Below are 12195 nucleotides of genomic sequence, written 5' to 3' on the forward strand. Positions count from 1 at the left end.
TAGAAAAAAAAATACATCTACCTATATATTTATCTAATTTCTTTCAGCAATTACCGCAGAGTGCACACTTGGGCAACTCCTCTCACTAGAGGTTTAACAGAATCGCTGGACCAAATCTTTTTGAGGACCCCATAGATGCCCTGGGTGCCTATATATCCGAGTGAAAATGACAACAAAAAGAGGGTCTAATAAATAAAATAAAATACCCCAAAACAACATAAACCAGCATTTACAGTGAATGGGGGTGGGGGGTGGGGGGGATATCCTGTTATCTCCCTGAAGCCCACAGGTGGTCTCACACACAGTGAATCTATTTTGTTTAAGGCACAACTTTCAGAAATCATTTCATTGCATTTCATATATTTCATATATAAGCCACATAACTTTTTTTTCAGAAGACTGTTTATTTAGGGTCTTTTTACAGTCAATACAATTAATTCTATTTAATACAAACAGGGATTTGTCATGTGTTTTTTATGATTCATTTTTGCACTGCTTCACTCTATTCTTGTTTCTAAGTGCAGTGTCAGTCATCTGAGCACCAAAAGCACTCCAGTACAGCATCATAAAGAGCCTGCAGCCCATCCCAGAAAACATAGGGCACAGGACAGGATACCAGTCAATACATTTACACTTACAGAAAAAAGATAATCGAAGACTGGACCCTTTATCCTATAATAAAAATTTCCCTGTTACCAACCATGTTGACAAACCCATAGAGAGCTGCATTAGTTATTTGAGAATGTGAGTCAATTAAGCATTACTGTGATGTACATTGTACATTATTCATTTGTGAGGATCTGGTTGTCTGAAATCCATTCACCATACAATGCTAATTTAATTTTGTATAATTATGGAGAATATAAACTAGCCCCTAAAGTGAGAGAATCTAGTGAGCAGCTTTTGATGCATTGAAGATTTTATTTTTATGTGGAATTTGAGCACTGCACATGTAACATTGTCCATTAAAATACTGTTAATTGAATTCTACTATAATACATAATTATGGCCCATTATAAATTTGTAGTTGAAATAACCTGTGTGCAAATAATGTATGCATTCATATCACGAGAAAACACCTATTCACACATACTCCTTTGAGAGCTAGTCTTACTGCTCTGACTTATTATTTGGTTGTGTAAACAAATAGAATGGTTTGCCAAGAGTTTATAGAAATGATTCCGGAATTTTTTCCCCAGAAAGGTGTAGAATACAGGGTTAACGCAGAAGTAGAGGTAACTGATATTTCGAGTAATATAGAGTGCATAGTCAAGATGTTGGCTACATTCATCGGCATCCTCAATCAGGAGAGCTCTTAGCAGTACAACTACATTGTAAGGTGTCCAGCAAGCAAAAAACATTATTATTGTCACAAAAATGATTTTTACTGTCCTATACTTTGTTTTCAACCTTGTCTGCATGATCCTCATGATTATTCGACCATAACAGTAAAGAATGACGGCAAGGGGAAGCAGGAAAAACAGCACAAAATTTTGGTAGTCACCTATGACTTTCCATGTGGCAAAGAATTCTATTGAAGGCTCGGTTTCTTCACAAAGCAACCCAAAATCTTCACTATCAATCACATCTAGCACAACGAACTCTTTCACATTGGCGAGGATGCTGACACACCATACAACTGCAGAGCATATCAAAGCATATGCCTTCTTCCTCTGCTTACTGGTACTGACAGGGTGAACCACAGTCAGGTATCTGTCGATGGTCATCAGCGTCAGGAACAGTATTGAGCTGTAGAACCCCACAAAGAAGACAGCACCCACCAGCTTACACAGAGCGCTCCCAAAGACCCAGCTGGAGAGATGGTATGTAGCCCAGAATGGCAGACTTGAAGAAAAAACCAAATTGGAGATCACCAAGTTCATAAGGAAAATGTTGGTCACAGTGTTGAGCTTCTCATACTTGTACATGGTATATAGAACCAATCCATTCCCAAGCAGGCTAAACAGGAATATGGTGTAGTATGAGGCAGGTATGAAATGTGAACCAAAGTGGTTGACGTCCACTTTGTCACACAGAATCACATATTCAGTGCTGGTGGTTCCTACAAACCCCTTTGTAACCCCCTCAGACTCTTCTGAATCCATCGCTGTACATATAGCTACTGCCTGTCAAAAGAAAAAAATGCATCCCCCTTGTTATATGAATCATTAATTTACAATGGAAATATCGTTATGGAAATCCTAAGATAGTGAACTTACCAATGCTGATTCAGAAGCTGTGAGGTTTTACAGTGAGCTGAGCTGTTTAGCTCTGTCTTCTCGGGTCTCAAGTTAGATACAGCATCTGTACAGCAACACAGCTGGTGCTCGTTCCATAGAAATGTGAGTCAACCAGCGATTGCTCAACTTCTCTTATACTCAAAGGGGCTGGTAAACATGTAACACTAGTATTTCCAATACTTCTATCTTAACCTACTACACAATGAAATAAACTATTAGAATTAGGCATTAGAATGTTAATGCCATACTCCATGAATTTTGTAGCTGAGCAGGATATAAACAGTCAAAACTAATGGCAAAGTGTGTGCCTTTTTATCAGTACATTTTTTAGTGATTCATGATTTCAAATTCGTATTATATATTATGTAACTGGATTAAATTTTCAATAAAATGCAAATAAAATACCAGTACTTAAATTGTTTTTTGGGTATGTGATTTCTACAAAGTATAAAAATCTATCTATCTATCTATCCATCTATCTATCTATCTATCTATCTATCTATCTACACACGCACACACACTGTGTATCTATTTTCTTTTTTTGCTGTTTCAAACACAAACTATTATATTGTTGTCATTTTCTAGTAATATCTGTGATTAGTGTTGCAGATTAGGGTTTTAAAATTAGTAAGGAGTTTGTATTTTTTGTTTGTAGCATGTGTTTTGTTTGATGTAAGACATGTTGCATTTCCCCTGAGGCACAACATGTGCTTTCTTATTGAGACTACCTTGCGACAGCCACTCTCCCCCCACGTCATGTTTAAGTAATCATCAAATATTCCAGGGAGGCCAAGATATTAGCAACACATTTAATCTTCTTATTATCCCAAGTTCCCTGTGGCAACAGCAAAATTTACAGACATTTGCATTCTGGTTCTACCAGGCTGTCCTGCAGAACATTCAGCCTACCCTTACATACTGTATTTCATTACTACAAACCAGGGAATGTAGCAGATGACACATCATATCAGACTTCCATATGATAGTTATGTATTACTCAGCATCCACACCACATTGTCTGGTCAGTGTCACAATGTCAGCAAATAAAGACAACACAGGTAAAATCTTCCTCATTTCTACCAATCAGAAAGGCTTTTTATGGTGCATAAATGTATTAAATAAGTTACTGTACTGCAGAGGCAGCCAGAATAATATAAGGCCAGAATCGTCCATGCATTTTGTGTAACCACTTGCCCTATTCAAGGTCACAGGAGATCCAGAGCCCATCCCAGAGGATACAGGGGCAAGGCAGGGAACAACCCAAGGTGGGGCTCCAACCCATCGCAGGGCACAATCACACACCATTCACACACACACCTATGGACAATTTAGTAACTCCAGTTAACCTCAGCATGTTTTTGGATTGTGGGGGGAAACCGGAGTACCCAGAGGAAAGTGCACAATGACACAGGGAGAACAAGCAAAGCCCATGCACCTAGAACCCAGGAGGAGACTTGAACCCCAGTGCAAGAGGTGTGAGGCACCAGTGCTGAGCGCTGTGCCACCCCAGGGCAAAATCTAAATCCATCTATTCATCTTCCACCTGTTTGGTCACAAGTAGTTTCAATAAAAGTGTGTGGAATAACCTGTGGTTCTTCTGACTGGCAAAGAGATCCACGGGGCATAGGACTAGAAGGTGGAATAAGGGGGTTTATTGACACTTTTGGGATACTTTGGGTAAGAAATCTGAACAATATCTAAAAAACATTCACCCTCTAACTTTAAGGTCTTCCATTGCTCACAATCTTTCCTCTCTCAAGCACACAGGAAACTTGTCTTATTCTTAATGAGGGGCTACACAGGGGCCAGTTCCTTAGATTCCAACTCCCAGAAACATCCATACTTTCCCTATATTTCCCACAATATCATTCAGCTTTAGCAATACCTCATTAATGTGTCCGGGGTATTGTTCATTTAATTTTTAATCTCTTGACAGAATATCACTTAGGCCATTGTAATGTGTAAGGTACAAGGAGGTTTGACAGCCAAGATTTTAATTTAAGTAGGCCAAGCCAGTGTTTCCCAATCTGGTCCTTGGGGAGCCACAGACTGCCTACATCTTTGCTAGCTGGGAGGAAGAAAAAATGTGAACTGTCTGGGAGAGGCTCAGAGGAAGCAAAAATGTGGACCGGCTGTGGGTCCTTGTGGACCGGATTGGGAAACACCGGGCCAAGCTAGATTGCTTCTGAGGTCCAATCCTGATGTTTCAATGTTTCCTTTTCTACTATGGATCACCAGGACACCTTTCCCTCTATTATGATTCCTCACAGAAAAAAATCAGAATTCCCCACTAGATGTTTATATGAAATTTTATATTGTTCTTTACAACTGCACAGGATTGACGATGAGCATTTCAAAACAATCTGGTTACTCACAAAAAGATCCTCACAAATGAAGAACAAAACCTGCTACAGTATTGCTCATTTTACCCACTTCCCCAATGATATGAATAGCAGTTTTTGAGGTCATCAAGACAATTGTACCATTATGTTAATCACTTATGTAGTACTATTTTATAACCTGGTTATCAGAATGTAGATATGAAATAACATCGACATTGATATCGTTCTGACTGCGCCATAATATGAAATAACAAAAATGATTACAATTACATTGTGCATTTTATAGGAAATTGTGTTCTTCATGACTGAAATTCACATTTTAAAAGGTGAGTGTGCAGGTGTCAGTTTATTTCGGACAATATACAAAAGCTGGAGTACTGCAGTATTCTATGTTACTGATGTCGATAATGATTTATTAAATAATTTATTTTAACTAAATTTATAGTTTTGCGTACTTATTAAGTTGATTTATAGTAATATACAAAGAAATAGTCTTACTACTAATCTTTTTAAATGTATCTTCAGCTCCATAGCTTAATATAATAAAAAAAAATACTATGAAACTTCAAGATATTTGAAAAACAATGCTGCCCATTGTGAGTACAAGACTAACCTCGATGCATTTTGTTTTGTAATAATTTGCCAGCTACGTTGCTATGGAACAGAGGCACACAGATTAAATCGAAATCCTATTTGATGATATGAGTTTGTCTTACCAGCTAATGCCGCTAATGCAAAGTACACTCTTAAATGCTTCACACCACTGAAAGTATCTCGTGTTGTTTTATGACAAAAGAAGAGAGGAACTGTAGAGTGCAGTAGGGGATTTACATTTGGGGCACGTGGTTTCGTAAAGGGACTATACAGAGTTCAAATTATCAAAAATATCGAAGGGAGACTTCTACCCCAGAGACAGATCTTTTTCAGCCCCCCCGCTAACAGACAGACACACATAATCTTTTGTTTTATCATGGATTAGTGGTAATGGTTAATAACTAATTTGGGGGTTCCTGGCTTAAAAAATATAAAAAACCTGAAAATCATTAAAGACCTTCTGTTTAGACCTGACTTAAAAAAAGAAAGAATTTTAAGTAATACCAATTTACACAAGTTTGCAAAATGTATCTAATGAGATTTTAGGACTTGAAAGACATTATCATATTTGATATCTTAATACCTGAGAATAAATTTGAATGTCACCTATGCATGAAATTGCATCGAGTACAGTAAATAGAATATGTTACAAAGAGTTAATTATTCTAAACGTGATATTTACGTACATAAACTCTAAGGTCTGAAGTCTACACACATCAGTACTCATTTTAAGTTACTGTAACATCAATAACTTGTCACTTGTATACTAGCAGTATTTTTTAAATCAAAAAACCAAAAAAAAGACCAAAAGCCAAAAACATCAGGAAGACAGGAAATAGTAAAATGCACTCATTTCACTTGAGGATGGATGGACTCGTACCCACAAGTAATCTAGAATAGATTCTGCACATACAGTAAATGCCTTAGATGTTCTAGCAAGGAGGTAGCTCACCTGCAGCAGTGTTCCAATTAGTGCACAACTCTGTACATGACTTAAGCCATTTGGGTTTCCTTAATACTATGACCCTCATCAACAGCAGGTTTTAAATACAATAAACTTATCCATTTATGATGGATAACTATGACTCATATTATCTTCACTATAATCCAACGGTTAAGTCGCCTCTAGGACCAGTCAGCATGTTCTTTCTGGTTCTGCATGCACTAAAAGTTGGGTCCTTTACTGAAGCGGGTTTCCCTGGAGCTGTAAGCCTGGTAACACAAGGACATGTCGCACACCCCGGAGGGACCAGGTGGCCCCCGCTTTCCTGGAATGCCGGGGGGGCCAGCCTGGCCTGGGTGTCCTGGAGATCCAGGAGGTCCCTCACCATCTTGACCAGGAGGACCCTGGAGACCTGACATCATGAAGACCAAAAATGAAGATATCACTGGTATGAAAGCTACATAGTTTTAATATCCAAATACAAAATCTGACAATTTTCTGGAGTGGTGAATCTGGCACGGTGCAGATACAGTGAATATACGAAGTAGTAAATTTAGTTTGCAATTAGCTATAAACTGATGAATTTCTTTAAATATTTAGATAGCAAATATTTTTCTCTTTCCGCAAGTTCTGAAATGTCATGAAAATGTAATAGTGTTGGAAAAAAATGACTATGGAATATCCATCCATCCTATTCAGGGTCGCAGGATTGTGGAATATTCATGATTAATTTATAAGCCAATCCATTCATGAAAATACCTTGTTTCACAATGCAGAACCTCAGCCATTTTTGGGATCATTTGTGTCGCCCTAATCACATGCAAAAAGTTTAAACATTATTGCCCACCTAATTGCCCAGGTGGACCCGATAATCCAACGTGCCCTTCGCCCTTAGACCCCTTGAAGCCTCTTGATCCAGCCTCTCCTGTAAATGAGGACCAAGTGTCTGTTCATATACAAGGCAAACTACAGCAAACAGGCGTCCAGTCCTTGCCTCCTTCTAATGAATGTGTTACCTTTAATACCCTGGGGTCCTTGCATGCCCGGTGGCCCAGGATAACCCTGAGAGCCTGTCCTGCCAGGATAGCCAGGGGGGCCCATTGGGCCCTGAGGACCAGGAGGCCCTGGTTCACCTGGGGGCCCCCGTGTCATTTCACAAGGCCGGCAATCCTGCCGCAACATCGTCTGCAGCAGCTGAGGTAGCTGATCTAGCAAACAGAGATGTAACACCAATGCTTTGAATGCTTAATTTTACAAGTTTATTAAAATTTAAATATATATTTAGAACAATATTAAAAATTTAATAGAGTTTTACCCCCCTCTCTCCTTGGACTCACTAACCACTAACAACACTGAATGCAAATCTGGAGCAATGAATTTCTAGTAATGTTCTCTGTACTCCCAGATGAGACACCAACACAACTAATGAGTCACATCTCAGTAATGCAAGGGCTGTGTATGTATATCCAAGGAATTCTTTTGTTAATACAGCAGATTTCCCAGCATTTGCCTGAAATATGGTAAAATGACATTGCATTCAGGGGTCAATATACCATAAGAGCTTGATTATGGTAGTTATTCTTCAAGGGACCACTTATGCAAAGTGCTAGTTGTAGTGCTACTTACCCTCATGGCTACAGGAGTAAGTGTCTCAGAATCTTTTGAGTATATATCATGATGATAAAAACCAAATTATAAAACCAGCCAAGACTCCAAATGTTCACTAAATCATTTCCAGCGTAGGTCAGTTTTAGCAATGTTGACCTTGGTGATGTCCTACACCAATTTTAACATGGCGACTCCTGTTTTTGACACTATTTCCAGCTTTTTCCATCTATAATCTAGAAAGGAGAACTGCTCTGATGTTCCAGCAAGGGTACTTACTGTGCAGCACATCACTACAAATCTTCATCAAATGCTCATCTGAAGGAGGCTTTCCCTGAAAAGGGAAAATAAGCTTAATGTTTAAGGACTTTAATGTTATCGGCCATCAGCTTACGTTTACCAGGTAACCGCTTCCAAAGGAAAAGGGTGCTGCACTCACAGGTTTCCCCGGATATCCAGGCACTCCCGGCTGTCCTGGTAGCCCGTCCTGGCCAGAAGGTCCGCGTGCTCCAGTCACTCCAGTCAATCCCATATCTCCCTTTTTTCCATCCGGACCCCTCACACCTGGATCCCCCACTGTGCCTTTCTGAGAATAACAGCTCTCTACCACACTATACAACCATAAGCACCATAACGGTAGCAGTAATCATCACTGAACTTTAGGCCCAGAACCGCATTGTTGGCCACGAATTCTCATTCAAGGCGTATAGTTAAATATAATTCTACTGTGAATAATTTCTGTTACAGATTTCTATTTCCATAAATTCTATTCTTATTTTTTCTCAATGCAGGTTGATTTTATGTTCATAACCCACAGCTGCTGCACTTTTTTTTTGTTAGTTATTTAGAATTGCTCAATCAACAAACCTCTCCTTTACTTCCCCTCAGTCCGGCTTCTCCCTGCAAGAGTGGAAGACAGTCATAAATAATCTTGAAATATTAATGTCTAGGCCGGTTTGAGTGATGACACCCAATAGTTGTTTATTTTTTGTCCCCTACGCGAAGTAAAGCAAGCTATTGTTTCATAGAACAGCAAAGACACAGCACAAAGGTTAATAGATTACACACGTACTGCGTTTTTGCCCGTGTACGGAAATTGGTGGTGAGTAAAATGGCTTCTCTGAAAGAAGAATGATCATGTTGTTGCTGCTGAGAACAGGAATCAATATTGTAAATTGCCCCAGTTCATGTGACAGCTTTTCGAAGTCATCTCAAAATGGCACCATTGCTTGATTTCTAATTCTTTGTCTCTGTTTGGAAGCACTCTTTCAGATGACATTGCTACTAAATGCCCCGTCATCCAGTGCCTTGTCAGGGGAGGGGTGCTTACGGCTCGCCCGGGATCCCCTGGAGTTCCATCACTACCTCTGTCACCCTGGAAGGAGAAGATGATTAGAGGTAAGCTGCCCAAATGGTTATAATTAACTTTCACCACCAAGCAACAGCTCCGCAGTCGTCCTGACCTCACAGAACCTGCTGTTATTTCCTTGAAAGAATCTCCACTGCTCACCCGAGAATGCCATCTAGACCAAATTCCCGGACACAAAGTGTATCCTCTACCCTTTGTTTTTCTAACATATCCAGAGGTTTCATTTCAGGATTGTGGCTGTGGTTTACAAGATATTCGAAGAACGAATAAAGGGCTTATCTATCTAACTGAATCACATACAGGAGACCCATAGCATCTGCTGTATGAGGCCACGCAGTGTTTGATTTGTGCTGTCTGTTTCGCTGTGCGTGTGTGTGTGTGTGTGTGTGTGTGTGTGTGTGTGTGTGTGTGGTAGTGCTGGCTTCCTGCTAGGTTCTGGGGAGGAACCTGTGTGAAATGGCGGACTCCCCTGGTGCTCGTTAACTGGGAGGGGTCTTAACTATATGAAGTCGGGAAGAGTGAGCACTCTTATCTCCCTGCCTCTCTTTCTGGCTGTTGTAGTTTTCCTCTTAGATTCTCTTTTATTTGGGAGGGGGACATAAGCAGCTGTGCGGACATACAGTGCCCGTCAAAAGTTTGGACACACCTACCCATGGAAAGGTTTATTTATACTATTCTCTACATTTTAAAATAATTATAAAGACAAAACTATAAAATATAATATATGGAATTAAGCACTGGAACTGTAGAGAACTGTAGACTATTAAAGAAAAAAAATTTGTTGTCAGGGGGTAGCTCTGTAGGTTGGCGCTCAGAAGGTTGCCGGTTCAAATCCCATGGTCGGAGAAGTGATCCCACCACTGGGCCCTTGAGCAAGGTCCTTAACCCTAATTGCTCCAGGGACTGGCTGACCCTACTTTCCCCTGTACGCCATTTTCATCAGGTGGCCTCCTGAGATGCTTTTCCAGCTACCCTGAAGGAGGTCCCACACATATGCTAAGCACGCATGGGCTGTTTTTGCCTTCATTATTTAACCATTCATGTTGTGTTTAGGTCAAGTGGCCAGGTCACGTTATGCGACACTATCTCCCTTGTAGGCGGCATGGTGTGTCCAAGCTTTTGACTGGTACAGTTTCACGTAGTGAGCACCCCTTTAGATACACTCTGAAAGGGGCAGCTGCTGCCCATTGTTCTTATGTTAAGCAAAAGCAGAGTAGTATTTTTGTTCTATTTTCTTTATTAAGTTTCTGTCTGATGCTAGGTTATGGTAACATTTTGTTTCATTTTCTGTTTGTTGTCACTGTCCAGGTTTGTCTCCCTCCATTTACAAAATAAAGGAGAGTACATTATTTATACCAGTAAAAGGCAAATAAAAAGCGATTGTCATGACCAGAGTGGTTGAGTGGCGTTCCACTCCATTCATCCTTGCTACTTTAAATGTGTCACGCTCGACCTAGACAGGGACGCATAACACCTCCATAAGAGGTGTTGATGGAAATACCTTAATGCCTTTAGAACCAGGTGCTCCTTCTTCACCCTAGTTAAAAAAATGTATTATAATTTAGTTTACATCCCAGTCAACAAGTTAATCAGTTTTAGTACAGATGTAATGCTGTGTCTTTCATAATAAAATAAAAAACAGTTATTGAATGTGATTTGAATTTGATGAACTTATTAACTGTAGATGGGGTTTTTTTTTTTAAATCCTGAAATATGATAGTTTTAGGTGGTTTTCTTTTTAAATCAAACACTATATGTTATTACAAGCAAAATGAAATGTTTGACATTGTTGCATTATTATACAGGGTGGGCCGAAGCTATCCATCCATCCATCCATTTTCCAAACCGCTTATCCTTCTGGGTTGCGGGGGGGTCCAGAGCCCATCCCGGAAGCTATGGGCACGAGGCACCAAAACTATATATACGGTTTTTTTTTTACAAAGAAAAGGTTCTATTTCACAAAGTAAAGTTTTTATTTTACCAAGTTTTTTTTTTAAGTAGGTATACAGTTTTGATAACACCTTTACGCAGTGTTGGATCGGGTGTCGTGGCAGCACTGACTGGCCACCCAACCTGACACCCATGGGCTTTTTTGGGGCGTAGTAAAGGAGAAGTTCTTTGAGAGGAAGCCCCAGGCGCTGGATGAATTGAAGGAGTTCATCTCGCCAGCATTTCTGGAGACTGATACTAACCAGGATTTGTGTGCTGTGTTCCACAGTGTCAGGGACAGGCTCCAAGAATGTATCAAAGTTGACAGAGGACATTTTCCAACACTTAAGAGACTAAATATGACGCAGTCAGTCAGTGAAAACCATATACCTACTCCTAAAAATAACTGTAAAATTTGTAAAATACAAGCTGTACACCTACTCCTGGCCCACCCTGTATAAAACATTAATTAAAAGCATATAATGCTAATGCCTACAGGGTCTGAAGTGTAATAGCAGGCATGACGATTATGTCAGCACGATGATTATGACATCACCAAGGCCAATACCTTGTGCCCTTTAAATCCTGGCATCCCCAAGGACCCTGGTAACCCATTTGGCCCCGGCTCCCCTGGCAATCCCTGCCAAAACAAAGAGAATGGGTATCACCGGGGTTTACCCCCAGAGAGGTGGATGACTGTGCATGACTTCCTTATCCAGATCGTCTTACCTCAGTATCCTCTACGTGCTCAGTCATAAACATTCTGTAAATTGCATTCTGGAAAGCATTCATTTGCCAGATTCTTTTCAAGAGGTTCTCAGATAATGACTGCTCCCATTTGCCGTGTACCACTTCCTAATGCTTAGATAATAAATGCTCTCCCTAGCAGACTGTCTACAGGAAAGTCTGTTTTGTTTGTGAGGCACAGCTGTAGCCTGTGCTACGCTTGTTACCTTGAGGAGCATTGTGATGATGCTTCAAACATAAGGCAAAAGCAGCATGAAGATGTCATACCTTCAATTCATTGTTTGTAGATAAATTTCCTCTGACCTTATTCATGACTTCTACCAGAATCTATATCTGTGAACCTCATTATTTCAGACTGAGAAACACTGTTGAAACATTGTATATGAGAATAAAATGAATTTAATTAAAACGAATCAATTCAGCAAA

At 39.9% G+C, this 12195-nt stretch overlaps 2 protein-coding genes across 2 annotated transcripts in view; both read right to left on the reverse strand.

Moving 5' to 3' along the window:
- Positions 1–405: 405 nt before the first annotated feature.
- On the reverse strand, positions 406–2349 carry LOC125708924 (C-C chemokine receptor type 4-like). Its single transcript, XM_048976849.1, has 2 exons — positions 2220–2349; positions 406–2126 (listed from the first exon to the last, which is right to left on the reverse strand). Exon 2 carries the CDS (start codon positions 2103–2105, stop codon positions 1080–1082), a length of 1026 nt encoding a protein of 341 aa, XP_048832806.1. The 5' UTR covers positions 2106–2126; positions 2220–2349; the 3' UTR covers positions 406–1079.
- A 480-nt stretch (positions 2350–2829) lies between these two features.
- Positions 2830–12195, reverse strand: part of LOC125708926 (collagen alpha-1(XXI) chain-like) — a 47242-nt gene continuing 37876 nt past the window's right edge. Inside the window, exons 22-30 of the mRNA XM_048976851.1 lie at positions 11591–11662; positions 10595–10630; positions 9055–9099; positions 8592–8624; positions 8164–8310; positions 8004–8058; positions 7136–7327; positions 6967–7044; positions 2830–6531 (exon numbers count right to left, since the gene is read on the reverse strand). Of these exons, the coding sequence (XP_048832808.1) occupies positions 6341–6531; positions 6967–7044; positions 7136–7327; positions 8004–8058; positions 8164–8310; positions 8592–8624; positions 9055–9099; positions 10595–10630; positions 11591–11662 (849 nt within the window). The 3' untranslated portion in view covers positions 2830–6340. The remainder of the gene's footprint in view (positions 6532–6966; positions 7045–7135; positions 7328–8003; positions 8059–8163; positions 8311–8591; positions 8625–9054; positions 9100–10594; positions 10631–11590; positions 11663–12195) is intronic.

This window comes from Brienomyrus brachyistius, chromosome 15, assembly GCF_023856365.1.
Source record: "Brienomyrus brachyistius isolate T26 chromosome 15, BBRACH_0.4, whole genome shotgun sequence".
Lineage (NCBI taxonomy): Eukaryota > Metazoa > Chordata > Actinopteri > Osteoglossiformes > Mormyridae > Brienomyrus > Brienomyrus brachyistius.

Bases quoted from the DNA above. Each gene is read 5' to 3' on its own strand.
- LOC125708924 (XM_048976849.1), bottom strand. From the start codon at position 2,105: ATGGATTCAGAAGAGTCTGAGGGGGTTACAAAGGGGTTTGTAGGAACC.